This window comes from Talpa occidentalis, unplaced genomic scaffold (genome assembly GCF_014898055.3).
Source record: "Talpa occidentalis isolate TD23 unplaced genomic scaffold, MPIMG_talOcc4v2.1 talOcc4.2, whole genome shotgun sequence".
Lineage (NCBI taxonomy): Eukaryota > Metazoa > Chordata > Mammalia > Eulipotyphla > Talpidae > Talpa > Talpa occidentalis.
The window spans coordinates 59498230-59513220 of record NW_023602073.1 but is presented as its reverse complement, the minus strand read 5'-3'; the positions used below and the strand labels follow the sequence as shown (position 1 = coordinate 59513220).

The 14991-nt window shown below is 44.5% G+C and overlaps 1 protein-coding gene and 1 pseudogene across 7 annotated transcripts in view; one reads left to right on the top strand and one right to left on the bottom strand.

The window, feature by feature from the left end:
- The window catches only part of CMTR1 (cap methyltransferase 1), a 110597-nt gene that overhangs the window by 81552 nt on the left and 14054 nt on the right, over nt 1-14991 (bottom strand). For 6 of the 7 annotated variants that reach the window (XM_037519620.2, XM_054698755.1, XM_037519623.2 and 3 more), the window contains exons 4-7: nt 13935-13997; nt 11662-11751; nt 9755-9862; nt 7743-7947 (exon numbers count right to left, since the gene is read on the bottom strand). In XM_037519620.2, coding sequence (XP_037375517.1) covers nt 7743-7947; nt 9755-9862; nt 11662-11751; nt 13935-13997 — 466 coding nt within the window. Of the gene's footprint in view, nt 1-5571; nt 5771-7742; nt 7948-9754; nt 9863-11661; nt 11752-13934; nt 13998-14991 lie in introns of those variants that run through there. The other variant, XM_037519628.1, reaches the window with a different exon arrangement.
- Nucleotides 5438-5995, top strand: LOC119252411 (male-enhanced antigen 1-like; annotated as a pseudogene).

The following is a 14991-nucleotide window of genomic DNA, read 5'->3' as shown; positions in this document are numbered from 1 at the left end:
TTGTTTCCTCTGTGCTTCCCTTCGGAGGCCTCTACTGGCAGCAGGTCCAATTAATCTCACTACTACTACTACAACCAAGATAACGGACGCTGCTTGCCAGACTCCCCAACTCTCAGTCACCCTATGGGACTCCAATCACAGCTACCCCTGCTATCAAACTGATGTCCTTGTCAGCTTTCATTCCTGTGCTTCTAATATTTCGGTTACTTCTGTGCTCTGAACAACAGCAAAGGGAAACTTTTTCTGGTGCAATGGCTCTCTCTCAGTGTATTAATTCTGCTACTCCAGGCCCACGTATCCAAGTCCTCGAGGTCCCACAGTTAACTCTGTACAGACGGTCTGAGCTAGGTTAGTTATTCCAAGCTGTTATAGAGCAACCCCGATATTAAACGGGTTCCTGGCTGTGGGTCCTCACCCGCGCGCTTTAAAGGGACTTATGAATACTCTACTACAGACACACACAAAAGGGTTAATAAAAGGTTTATTTACAAGAGAAAAGGAAATAAGGAAAATGTACAACTCAGGGAGAAAATAGGGAAATAAAGTCTTTAATGCGTCCTACCCGATCCGACGACCTGGAAACCCAGTCACTCTCAGAGCTGGCCGGACGCTGCGAGCTGGCCGAGCGCCCAAAAATGGAGAGAGCCCCCAAAGCCCACGTGTCTGCCTTTTGTATCCACCTGGCTGCTTAACCCCACCCTCAGGTCCCAGCCACCTTCCCTTGGGTGGTGATGGGATTTGGAGTTCCCAGTGTCTTTGGCTTTGACCTGGGGTGGGGGTGGAGTCCACAAAGCCTGTATGGAATTTGCTTTGGGACATCCTTTTCCCCCTAACATTACCACATAGGACTAAGCAGGCAGCCTTTCTTCCAATCATGGTTGGAATCAGCCTGGCATCATCGATAGCAGCTGCAAGTATGGCAGTTGGGGCCCTGGGATACAGCCTGATTTCTGCCCAGGAATTTCATGAAAGAATAGATACCTCCTTAGAAAAAACCTATGTGTCTTTAGCATCATTACAAAGACAGCTCACCTCCCTGGCACAGGTCACTCTCCAAAACCGGCGGGCTCTGGACTTGTTAACAGCTAATAAAGGGAGTACCTGCCTGTTTCTCAGGGAAGAATGTTATTACTAGTAAAACCGGGGACTCCAATTCTCTGCTGACAAGGTTTCAAAATCCTATAGTGTCATGGCCCCTCCCACTCCTAGGGCCAATATTAATAATCTTATTTTTTTTCTTTTTTCCTCCTTACCGCCTAAAATTCACACAGGCTCGCATTCGGGAAATGTCTCCTACCACCTTTAACCAACTCCTTCACCCATATTCTCGCATCCCTGCAGAAGACCCTCATAACCAGGCCTGAGCCACCCCCCTTGATATTCGCCCCTTTTCAGCAGGAAGTAGCCAAAGAAAGAACCATCACCCCTTTTCCTATCAACAAAAGGCTGGTATGAAAGGTCCATGCAGGAGGCCTGAATGCAGGAGCCAACCAGGAAGCCCACCTGGGGGGCAGGAATGCGGATACCTGCCTGGAGGACTCAGACAATGAGCCTCCCCCCTCCCCCCACCAGTCTCTTCTCAAACAAAGAACCTCTACCTGCCCTACAAACTTTTCCCACCTTACGAGTCCAACTACCTACCTGACCTCTCCTCACCCTATAAAACCCTGCTTCCCCCTAACAACTCCACTGACCCCCCACCTTGGGTCTGTGAGGTCCACCCGGGGCACAATAAACTTTCCCTCCCTTTGAGAAATGTAGCCTGGCTCTCCTTTTCTTTACTGCGCCGAACCTTTCAGAAGGGAAGCATTGTCACTTGGAAAATGGTAAAACTTTGGTATGTACAATATGTTAACAGTAGTTTTCTAAAATGTGTAAAAAAAAACCTCTCAGTATCTGGTATGTATGTAAATTGTCACCTTGTAATATTGTACAATTCAATTGTTTCATATCTACAGGAATTGTTTCTGGAAATATGGGGAGAAAAGGTCTCAACAGATTCCTATTGATGGAACTGTTGAGAGTAAAAAACTTTCCTACAAAGGACTGAATACACCTGTAAATACACCTGACATTTACTAAGTTTTCTTTGACATAATACTGGTAATTTTTTATGCATTCTGTCCTGAATCCACAAAGTTTTTGTTTTGTTTTGTTTTGAGTAACCAGGATCTGCAGCAAGGTTGCAATTTTTTTTCCAGCAAAGCTAACTTGTCACATTTTCTCTCCCCTTGATACCAACACAGCATACAAATAGTGGTAGTAATTTTTGCTACTTATCTCAGAGTCTGTTTTTGCATAACTTCCATAGGGATTTTGTCTGCTTAAACAAAAAAATTGGACGTGAGTTTGATTGTGTGGCTTTGTGTGGAGTTTTTCCAGAAAGTTGAAAAAGAGCTGAACCAAGAAGAGGAGAACCTGTTTGCCTTGTTTGTAGGGTTCCAGAGACCTCCAAAGAAGGTGAGGAAGCTTGCCTCCATTGGCAGGACTGGACAACCTCGCCAACGAAAAAGCCCTGGTACCCTCGAGAAGAGGAAAGCCCAGGTGGAGTCTGATCAGACCAACTTTGTACCTGAAGCCTACATCGACCGGATGCCAACGGTTCGCTCTGATCCTATCTGGAGTATTTCAACAAAGCCAGCTAAAAATTTCTGTTAGTTATTTTCTGCCCTGTGATTTTATGCAAAAATAGGAAATATGGTTTAAAAAGTAGATTTAATTTGCAAACTTTTGCTATGCTGTTAAAAAGTTTGGGATCAAGGTTGAGAGAATTCGTTTTTGCATAAGTTGAACCATTTTAACATTTTTCCCCTGTGATTTTGATATATTTGCTGTCTTGTTTTAGCCAATGCTCCAATTTTTTTTTTCTTTTGGCTTGGATAATGGACTATTTTTAAGTAATGAAACTGTCATACTGGACATTCATGGACAATGCTGCTGACTAATTGTTGCTTCTCTTACACACATTGTAACCCTGAAAAAAAGACTGTCTCCTAAGATTACACCATGAGATTTGTGCCACCATAGATATGGTGGAATAAAAATTAAAAGGGGGGATTGTAACAGGGTGGTCCCCAGGAAAGGGGAGGTTCCCTGCCCCACCCAAGGGAGGGTGGAGCTGAGCAGGAAGAGGAGAAGCAGGAAGAAGAGAAGCTTATTTCTAGAAGGAAGCAGGATGGAGCCAGGAGACCTGGAGGAGGCGCATGGAGCCTAGAGACATGTGAAGAAACTGCGCTTGTCTTTTGGTCATGGACTGGGTGACACAGATGTGGGTGAGACCCGTGGGGAGGTGACAATGGCAGCTTTTATCTTGATGTTGATTTTGCTCTTTTCCTTCCGGGCTTGTCTGGTTGTTTCTGACCCTTTTCTGTGGGTCCCCACTGGAAGATGCCTTAGAAGTGTGGCAGGCTTTGGGGCCTTGCTCTGGGCCAATCCCATTTGGATGGACTTTTACCCACGAGGGGACGGGTAACTCTGGATGCTTCATTTAGAAACTAGACTCTTTGCCTTACCTGTATTGTTTCCTAGTTTTATTAAAGTTCCTTCCCATTAAAGTCTCCTATGTTTTGTGTTGATGCGGCAGATGGCAGAACCCACTTAGAATAGGCAGGTTTGCGGGGTTTGGGCTGCCCCTCTGCCTGTCCTATAACATTAAGAGCCACAGGCCCTGAGGTCTGACCTGGGCCAATCTTCGTAGAGAATCCCCGAGCAGCCCTGGGGGCAACCACAGGCTCAGATCCAGGAAAGTGTGATTCATAACTTTCTTCCCACCTCAGTACACCGGATGGCCGTCCCACTCCCACCAGCGCCTCAGTTCAACAAGCTAGTTTGTATCGACTAGTCGCCTCAGTTTAATATCTAGTTAGTATCGAGGGAGCTGCTAAGGATCGAACACAGTTTGAAAAAGTCCTGACTGAAAAATCACTGTTCTAAAAAAGGACCAATGAGGTCTTATTTCTAGATAATTTGTGCTTCTTTTCTGAGCACAACCCAAAAAAACTGCTAGGGAAAGCAAAAAGTGAGAATGTTAATGCTCTTGTCAAGCAACCAGCATCGAATGAGAACAGAATTAACAGGGGAGAGGAGTAAACTGACAGAAGACTCTGCTCCAGCACCTAAACAGCTCCAGAGAGATCCTCTCTGCCGGGGATGTCAAAAAATGTCTTCCTGCAGAAATTCTCACATCAATATTGCAGAGAGCCACAACTACTCATACAACAAGCCCCAAACACTCGTTACCTGCCCGGCTTTCGGGGTATCTCCACGATAGGAATCTCGCATCCTAACATTATCCTCTCTTCTTTGTATAATCTGGCCTCCAAGTTTACAAGGGATCGGTGGCTAATCAGTCATGAAGCATTACTCCTCCCAGGGGATTAGGAACTACAGACAGCCACCAGCCAGGGTGGCCAGCACAGGGTCGGCTCTTAGTGAAATCAGAGCCCCATGCTGCCACCAACAGACAGGTTTCCCTGCCTGAACTCATGATAAGAGCAACCCCTGCCCAAGGAGAAGATGGCCCTGCCACAGTGTCAGGACTCTGACAATTATATGCTTGCCAATCCTAGTTCCCAGATTCTAAATTTGGTCCTTTTTAAAATTCCCATGCACTGGGGATTAAACCAGCTTTCAGTTGGCAAGGAAAGTCGGTATCTGAACTGAGAATTTTCTCTAAACCCAACACTGCAGCCCAGTGAAGCTGCTGATGACTCTGGCACATGTTTCCCTAAATCAGACCTTCTGTCTGTCTCTAGAGAAAACCTCAAAGCTGCATTCGCTGCGATAACTGCAGAAACTAAGCCTGGTGCCAGAAGTGCTCTCCGCCAATGAATGTAACAGGGAGGCAGATTCGGTTTACTGTGTAGGCTCCTAGAGTTACCAAAAAGGCAGAGAGAGCCTTGTTAGCCCTTGGAGAGGAGAGGGGGGTTTGACATTATTTGCTCTGCAGAATTAACCCTGTGTGAGGAGAGTCAGAGAAAACTGCGGACAGGGAGTTCTTTCCCTTTCTGCACAAAGCCATCGATTGTGCCTGCAGTTGTGAGAAGGAACCTAGTCAGTGGGCTGGGTGAAGAAAGCACATGGGTGTCCCTTCCTCCACAAAGACTCAGCTCACAGGCTAGCCTTGGTCAAATTCTGGCTCTCAGGTCACTGATCCTCTTAGAAACATAAGAGGGAAGAAAACAGAAGGCATTTATAAGGTCTCAGGAGACACTTCCCAAGCCTTGGGTGTCTTCGTGCTACTCTGGCACCAAATAAGATACTGAGTCCTGTGTGGCCATTAGAGCGGTGCTACTGAGAAACAGGTCCCTTTTACTGACGCTTCTGTGCTTTGCTTGTGCTGTTTCCTCTGCTTAGAAAGTCACCCCCCTACAGAAACTTTAAGACTCAAAGAGTGAAGGCGCAGGTTCGGTTGCAAGCCCTCAGTGGCCCTTGCCTGATGGCAGTAGTAATTCCAAGGAGAGAAGCCATGGGCCCTGAGCACATCTTCCCCCATCAATCTGAGAAACTAGGGCTGCACAGGGTCCTACAGAAGGCAGTGGGGACTGGAGCAGTGAGAGAAACTAGGGCTGCACAGGGTCCTACAGAAGGCAGTGGGGACTGGAGCAGTGAGGAGCCTGAGGAAGAGCAGGAGGAAACTGGGGCAGGCACAGCTGGCTATCCTTACCAGTCTCTGAACCAAGATCCTGAACAAGAGGAGGTAGAGCTGGTATCAGTGGGGGATGGAGATGGAGTTGCTGATATCCAGGACTGTGTCAGTCCTGGGGCTCTCCTAGAAGAGTGAGGATGAAGAGAAGGGAGCTATAGCATCGAACAACCACAGCTCTACTCCCAAGGACCCAGAACTCATAGAACTGGTGAAGAGACAATGACTGGAGTAAGCCTGCCTGTGCCAGGGGTGCCTGCCTGGGCTCGGGAGATATCAGACGCCCAGTGGGAAGATGTAGTACAGAAGGTCGTCCTCTATGCCCAGCCAGCATTCCCCGCCTGGAAGTGACCATCCAGAGCGTTGTCTTAGCTCCCTGCATTCTGGGTCAGAACCAGCAGCACAGGACTGAACACACGCCTGGTTGTTGTAAGCATCTCCAATCCCCCCATCTCCCTTTCCACAGCAAGGCAAATCAGAGCTCTTTTCAGAGACCCACTTTATTCACTTCTGTACATAAGGGATCATTGGCCCAAGCCCAACCCACCTTAGCATGTATCACTCTGTGGAGAAGAAAGCACCTTGTGTATGTGTGTACACACACACACACACACACACACACACACAGTACAAAGGGCACTTCCTCCATGAAGTGAGTGGAATCCCACACCCCTCCCTACCCAGGCCAGCCTGAGTGTCCTCTCCCCTTCAGTTTCCTAGCACCCTGCTGTGGAACTTGTCACATTACCTACTTCTCTTTCTACCATCTCCATAGACTGGCAGTGCTTTAAGGGTCCCAAAGAACCACACAAGGGCCACCCTATGCCCCACAGGTCAGAATGTCTTCCTTGGGCATAACTCAAGTACACTTCCTCTTGGCACCCTCGCCGCCCAGCTCTGTGACAGGCTCACTGCCTCTGCTCTGGCTATCTAGCTGAGGACAGTTTCATACCACAGTTGTTTGCAACTCAGATTCCCAGTCCTACTCAAAGTGGCATCTGCTGAAGTGCTAGGGGAAAGGAAGCAGCCAAGAGAAGATCCTGTTGGTAGCAGTGTGGCTTTGAAGCCTTCCAGCTTCTCTGGACTTAAATAACGGTGCATCTAAAGGCACACATTAACAGAGGTCACCGAAGTACAGGCGGCGCAAAGCAGCTATAAGGACAGAGAGCTTCTGCTTCTTCTCTGAACGGCCTTTACATGCAGCCAGCTGACATCACAGCACTTTGGCTCTCAGGCTCTAATAGATCAATAAAGGGACTGAACGTGATAATCGGGTCCATTCTGCTCCTGTGCGGTCTAATCCCAACAAAGCACCTAGCTCTTACTCCAGGAACTTCCTTGTGCTTTGCCCCAGGATGCACTGTTTTCCCACAGGACACTGAAGTCTCAAGCAGAGGCTCTACTGCCTCAATACAGCAGGCCCCAAGTATGTTGAGAGCACTCAGTTCAAGGAGCAGATATCCACTATTTGCAGCAGATATTCACTGTTACAAATGTGGTTTGTTAGGGAAACTCACCCATCCCTTCCCCAATTGTTTTTTTTCAAACTCTGGTGAGAGACTTGTTGGTAAATATATTAGGCACCCCAAATATAACACAATAGGATTAAATGCATCTCTCTTTAGCTTAACATTATGCCCAATTTGTTAAATGCTCCATGACTCATAGCTAGACCTAAATATGTGTTTTCTTCAGACATTCTCCAGGTTGTGAATCTCTGACGTGTACACTTCCTGTTTTTAATTAATTATATACCTAACCCAAGGTTTTTGCAACACCAGGTTAGCATCTAAACTGTCTTGAACAACAGCCCCATCTAGAGACGAGTACAGCAAACTGTCTGACCATGTTTCCTAATCATATCTCACTCCCAACCCCCAACCAGGACACAGACATTTAAATGCCCCCCCTTCCACGCTGCTCAAATAGCCAAGTAGAATCTACCTGAAAGCTTTTTCACACATTCATTACTCTTTATTTCTTCCCTTCTGTCTCTTTCTTAGCTTGAAAATCATTTGACTCTTCCCTAACTGCAAAAATCTGCCGAAGTTCAAAGTGTTTTGAGGGGGGATACACCTTCTTGTTCACACCTACTCACCTTTTCGTTCCCTAATGAGAACAATTCTTCGTTCTTTTACTTCCGAGCTCAGATTATCTACCATCTTATTAATGCAATTGTCCAGAACCAGAGAGTGGGTTTTGGACTTGATGTCCTTCCGACAAATGGGGCATTCTATCTTCCGCTTCATCCACTCGTTGATACAGTAGGAGCAGAAACTGTGGGCACAGTTCAAGGTGACAGCCTACAATGGGAATGTGAACACACATATCAGAACTCACGGCTACTCTTCAGGGTGATCGTGATCTCGAAGCTAAGACAAGAGGTAACTCCCAAGGCCAAATAGAAAGTTAATTATCATCCCATCTGGAGGTTTTACAAAATATTGGAATCATTCTTGAGGATGGAAATTTTTAAGATTCATGTTAGATAATTAATTTTCTTTTTCAAAGTTGAGTTTATGGTTCAGGCCCTGGGTAGGCTGATTTTTCTACTTTATTCTACCAACTCAGAACTACACCATGAACATGGATTAGATGTCCTGCAAACAACGCCACTGGACACAAATAGGACAAATGTGTGAACTTTTAGTATAAAAAAAAAATCACTAATTCTCTTATGAAAAACCAATTTATGTCTTGCTAACAGTAAATTAGAACCCTAATTTTCAGATACAAAGGGGAGCATGTGCAAAATATTCAGTATACAAAATGGTAAAAAAAAAAATCAATCTGCTCTACTCAAAAGAAACTAAAAAAAGCAAACATAGAAGATAATTTAGGCCATGGAAAAAGGAACTAAAGAAATAGAAAAAATGCAGCTGGTTCACTGACAGTGCTGGAAACCCGAAGTAAATAAGCCTATGAGAAAAAAGAAAGCAGAAGGAAGTGTGTATTTGAGGAGCTCCCTTGAGTAATTCCAAAGGTCAGATTCTGTCAGGGTCCTTTTCATGCCCAAGAATATAAACCATTCTCTTTGTTACTTTTCTTTATGTGCATCTACTAAGATACAGCATTTTCTGAGCCTTAAGTCTTTATTCCTGTTTTTTAGGATAGCAGTAAAAAAAAAAAAAAAAAACACACACACACAGAAATTATGTATTTTTCAAATGCCAAGGTAAGCCCAGAGAATTAAGTAGGAGACACTCTGTTTACTGTGTGAGATAAATTCTCTTAAACAAGACTAAAATCCTGTTTGATGAAAATGAAACCTTTCCAACAATGACTTTGAGAGGTGACCAGTAGAAAAGGTCAGGCAGTATGCTGTAAACAAAAGACAGGGCAAGCTGTTTGTCTCTTAAACCTCCATGCAGATGCTCCAGGTCGGTTAACTCATCACCCAGCTCAGTCTCCCTTTCTTCACCATCCCTTGGTAGAATCCTCCTGAAAGACCATCCAGAAAAAGGGGAAGAATGTATGCATGCGTCTTCCTTTTTAAAGGGAGCTGAAAAGCACTGCCATTGAACCACTTGAGTTAACACTTATGATGTAAGATGAAGTGGTTACAAATGATAGAAAATGTGAAAAACAAAGAGTTTCTGCACAAATATCACAAAATGATAAATTGCAACAGAGGGGAGATGTTTCATTTCTGTAAGAAACCTCAGAACCCCTAAACTATGTTCATTTGCCCACTGGATTTCCAAAGTGACCACACATCAGTAACATTTCTCACCATGCTCAAGGCTACATCACCCCACATTCTGAGTAGAGGAAGAGTTTTACTGAGCAGTTTTATTCTGATACTTCAAAAATCTAATGCTATGTGACTCTGTTTCCCCCCAACAAGCAACAGGCATTATTGTACTAAAAATGTTAATTATACCATACATACTTAAGAACAAATGAGATTTTAAAAAAGGACTGTAAAGGGAAAGAAAACTATGGAAAAAGAGAAATGGCCATCTCCAGAGGTCACTGAGACGTTAAATAGCTACAGGAAGTCCCTGGAAGGAATATCTCCTATTTGCCTCCAGCTGAGGCAGTCCAGGCAGCACAGGTTCCACTCAGCATTGGCAGAGCTAGAAGGTAGGAGCCATTACTCATAATTACCTCGATGAAGTATTCTGAGCAAATAATACACTGGAGCTCATTCTCCAGGACGTCATTCACATGGCTAAGAACTTCTTCCTTCTGTGCTTGCACTTTGTTTTTCTCTTCCTGCAAAGATACACAACCCCACCTGTCATTTGGGAGAACCAACAAGAATGCAAAACAGGACAGGGAACAGGGTTAATTGTCTGGAGTAGGTTACAGAAGGAGTCGAAATTAAAAATTCATCCTGCCGCAGCAACACAAGAATAAGACACTTTTCCCAAGGGTTACTGTTTCTCAGAGCTTCTTTCTAATACATGATACTGTCTTCCTTTCTCTCCTCACTTTTTCAGTATTTGCAGTATATTTCTGCCTCCTCCCCAAATTAAATAAATGTGAAAAACTGAAGATGGCACACTATAGCGCCACCAACCACCCACAGTAAACAGGCATTACGCATCCTCTGTAGCTACCTATAGTTCAGAGGTGAGAGAAAAGCATCTCAAGCAACCAAGAACTCAGTGAACAAAAAAAGACATGAAGAATGGTCCAGAGAGATGGGAATTTGAATTAGTTTAGAAGGTCCCTTGTGTTCTTTGCAGCTGCTTCTTCTATAAAATAAGGATAATGCCTCTATTCCCAGGTGGCGGGAGCCTCTTGAAGTACCTTCAGGCTCCAAACTATGAAGCCTGCTACTACTCACTTCTACAAGGTCTGCAGTGCAATTATCTGTGCTTTCCCCGGGAGGTCAGACAGCTTATGAGCATACTTTTTAGGGAGGACTTTAGGAGTGCTCTGTTAAAGCAGACATTGATTTAAGTTAGCACCTCATCCCCTAAACTGAAATCATCAGGAGTCCCTGATAGGGAGAGCAAAGTCATTTAAGGTACATTTGAGTGGCTGACTCATTTTTCTTTTCTCTCTCTCTTTATTTATTTATTTATTTATTTATACAAGCACTGGGGTACAGGCCAGACGTGCAGGAGGGTGAGAGAATTCACCAGAGACGGGGCAGGGAGCAGAACAGACAGAAGGACCAAAGTATACTGCTGAGAGGAGCAGTGGGCAAGACAGAAGAGGTCTGCCTCGCCATGTGGGAATCTCCCTGGCTGGCTGGGAATCGAACCAGCGCTCTAGAGGCTGCGGACACCTTCACGGTGCTGCGCTCAATCCGCTGCGCCACCGGGGAGGCCCTCTCTCTTTTTTTTAAAAAAGATTTATTTATTTATGCATACAAGAACTGGGGTACAGGCCAGAGGTGCGGGGGGTGAGAGGATTCACCAGAGACAGAACGGGGAACAGAACAGGCAGATCGACCGAAAAACACTGCTGAGAGGAGCAGCAGGCGAGACAGGAGAGGTCTGCTGCGCCATGTAGGTTGCTCCCTGGTCAGGGATCAAACTCATGCTGTGGTGGCTGCGGATAGCTTCGCAGTGCTGCATCTTAACCCCCTGCACCACCAGAGAGGCCCTTTTATTTTCTCTTTTAATCAAAGTCAGATTGCTCAGGGTAGGGAAGAGGGTCTGGGCCCATTTCTAAATAGTCAAATTCCCTGAAAATGTATGAATCTCTGTGTTTAAAAAGATGTGGTAGTTTCTTTGTCTCCACCACTCCATAACCTCTGAAGGAGCATCTATCACAGACAACCAGACACAGCACATAAAGGAGAAAAGACAAAGCATAGTCTAGAGGACGAGACTGCAGGGTGTGAGTGCTTGATTCCTAGAATTTCACTACTGAGGGGAGGAATAGATGCCATCTTATAGGCAATACCTGCCATAGGCCTGACTAATTTTACAAATTGTTTCCCCTGAGGCTGAAAATAGCCTTAATTTCTCTCTTCATTTACCAAAGCAACCCTTGCACTATGGAAAACGCTGAGTCAAATTCTAACCAAATTCTAAACATTTATCTTTCTCTAGTACCTTGGTCTGCTCCAATTCTTTGTTTTTGGCTTGAATGATTGCTTCAAAGTCCTTCTTGCTACGATTTAGTTCTTCCATTAGAGCACGATGCTGTAAGAAACGCAACAGACAGGTACTCAAGATGAGCTATACTACATCTCCCTCCTTTCAGCTACACACAGCCTGCATCTTCCTTCTGTCAAGGGCTTCAGTTCAAGGGATTGATGCACTGGCAGTTTCAAAATAATGCCATGCCCTCACCTGCTGCTTTTTTTCAGGGAAGGGGGCAGATAAGGAGGAAGGCCACCAAATCCATTAATCCCTCTGGAACTAACTTAAGCTCCGTGGCCATCCAAATCAACTGAAGAACGCTGCCTTTCAGAGTCTGATTCTGTAGGTTTGGCAGGGGGCCCAGGAATGTGCATTTTTAAAAGCCACCCAAGTGACTGGGAACCAATGTTCAAGAGCTAGTAACTTAAAGTTCAAGGCTACTCAGCACTGGGAGCAGTTTTTAAGAAATTATTGGGAAGAAAGGGAAACTAGACAATCATTTTCATTAAAATACAAAGGACCTTTAACCTATTTATTCTGCAAATCACATACTACTTGTTCATGAGGCAATGTTGCCTGAAGCCTGCCTGTCTTCTGGAAGCTGGCACACCCAAGAGTTAACAGCTCGCTCATTGTGACTGCTCAGAGCAAATGTCTAGAGGTTCTACTTCAGTGAAACATAATTCTGAGCTACCTCATGCTTAAGTCCAGCTTATACTTTAAATCTCACTTCAAATCCTTTTTTAAGGAAAGTGGAGTGAAGGAAGTATTTTTGAAAAGCTATTACTCGAGAAACAAATTTTAAAATGCGTGGGCTCCCAAAAAGAAGTTATATCCGAAGGTTTGGGTATTCATTTTGACCACTACTTAGTGTGTGTGTGCCCTGATTTCCTCACCTGTAAAATGAGAAAACAGGTGTCATATTTGACAAGAAAATAAAATAATGAATATGAAAGTATTCAGAAACGTCTTTTTAAGCTCTACATAAATGCAAGCTCTTATAGCAGCCTGGTAAATAGAATAATGCCAGTGGGACCACTGGAGTAGGCCCCAAACCCAGCACTATTATGGCTGAAAGCGGTACATTTGCCAGGAATGCCATTCTAGAATATGACCTGAAAGTATCTTGTTTCAATAAATGGAGAGTGGCCAAGTACCCATGCTAATGACTATGTGAAGAAAGGGGCATGAGATGCAGGTGCAGGGCATTCAATGATACCCCCAGGATTCCCATGTAGCAGAACCTTATTCTTTTCCACTCAATTTCAAAACAATATCTGAATATTAATTTAAAAATGCTCTGAATGGAAAATACATCTACCCACCCTCCCTAGAAAATAAACAAGCTTAGAAAATAAAATTCCAAAAAGACTGAATTAATTTTCACCTAACTGGGTTTTCAAGGGTGTTTGTGTTTCCTCAAAGAAACTGAGGTTAAGTACCCTCCCACCCAAGCTTATAATACTTGACAGTTAGCATTGCAAGAAGATTGGGAGAAAAATATGTAATAAAAGAACTTAAAGATAAATTCTCATGAACAAATTTTAATGTGACTGTTCACTTTTCTCAAGATTTTTATCACCCCAGTGACTAAACTTGCATCAAACTACTAATCATATTACATAAAGGAGAGAAGACAAAGGAGGTTTTAAAAAGATGCCAAAGCACTTATAAAAAAACAATCAGATGAGCAAGTAATCAAATTAAATAAATTATAGGCGATCTTGTAGAAGAGTTTTATTCTTGCACTCCCAGAAAACTTCCACATTTTGCCGTTAAATTGCACATTCTCCATCTGACCTAAACTACTTATATGGAACATTCCTGAGTGATTTCTATATGGCTTTAGCTGAGGAAACATTGCTGAGGTCATGGAAGCCCATGAAGGCCCTGGTGGCCATATCATAGGTTGAAATTCCTCTCTGCTGTCCTCACCTTTCTGGAAGTGCATCCACTTCCCGGGAGAAGCTCCTAACTGCTACAGGCTCCATTCCATCTTCACCAGAGCAACGTCTGCTCAGATGAAGATGTAAGTTTTCATGCTGAGGTCTGGCATGTCTGTGAGGCTCCAAATCTCCAACCTGATGGTGTTAGCAGCTGCCACCTGCTCTGTCTACAGACTGGAGATGCCACAGAGGTGTGGACTAAGCTGCAGAGGCAGCCAGTGGCCACAAGAAGCCTGGCTGCCCCTCCCCACTCCGCAGCCCACTATAATTTCGGTACAGTGGCAAGAGATAAGTTACCTCCTGCAGAGCCTGGGCCAGCTGTTGCTTCAGGTCCTCTTCTCCTTGCTCTTTCTCCAAATCCTAAAAAGCCAAAAACAAAATGGAAGGTTTCCCTGCAGGGAGGGGGAGAGGAGGAGGGCGGGGCGGAAAGGAACAAAATCCAGCAACAAGCAGAGCAGACAGGCTAGCAGGAGCATCTGGAAACAACAGGGGGCTAGCAGATGGAAAATCTCCCGTTTCACTTCAAGCTGTTGGCAGTCAGGGATCTGAGCAGAATTAACTGCCCAAATACTGCCACTTCAGGGCTGTCACCTTCAAGCTACCACCGAGGTGGTTCGAGGGAAACTCTGGGCTAATATTCCAAGTCTCTTTCGCTGGCTAATGCCATGAGACTCAAAAGGATGCAAATTGAGAGCTTCTGATCCAACAAATCTCTAAACTCAGTTATAATCTCCCAGGTTGGTGGAGCTCCAAAGCAGGTTTCCTCCCTCTAATCTGGCCACCAGATCTCTTCTGGTTTTTTTTTTTTTTTTTTTTTTTTACCACTTTTAGCCCATAAACCTCTCCTCCTCCCTCCCTGTCTGATGGAGATATCCTCCATATCACCATTATCCTATGTCCAGCACCTTCTACAAAAATTTCTGGGCCTGTCCTCCTTCCTTTTAAGAATTACCTACCATTTAATACACCGACTTGAAATTATCCCCTAACTTGAATATCAATTTAAAACTGCTCTGATTACTTCAGACATATGTACTTTCTCCTCAAGAAGATATACTTCCTTAATGGAAAAACTCATTGTCTTTTTTTTTTTTTTTTTTAATGATGTGCCATTATTCTACATCCTTCTTTGTTTTTTCACAATGCAGGACTTCACCCGAGGTTTTCACATCACCAAAGCACCCACAGTCCTCCACCATAATCTCCTCTCCTGTTGATTTCTCCCCTGGCCTTCTCCCTCTCCCTCCTCTTTCTGGATGCTTCAGATCTATGGTTTGCAAAGGTTGGTTTCAAAGTCTGTCTTTGCCTGCTCCTGTTTGGTTTCTCTAGTGTTAAGTGTCTTTATAACCACCCA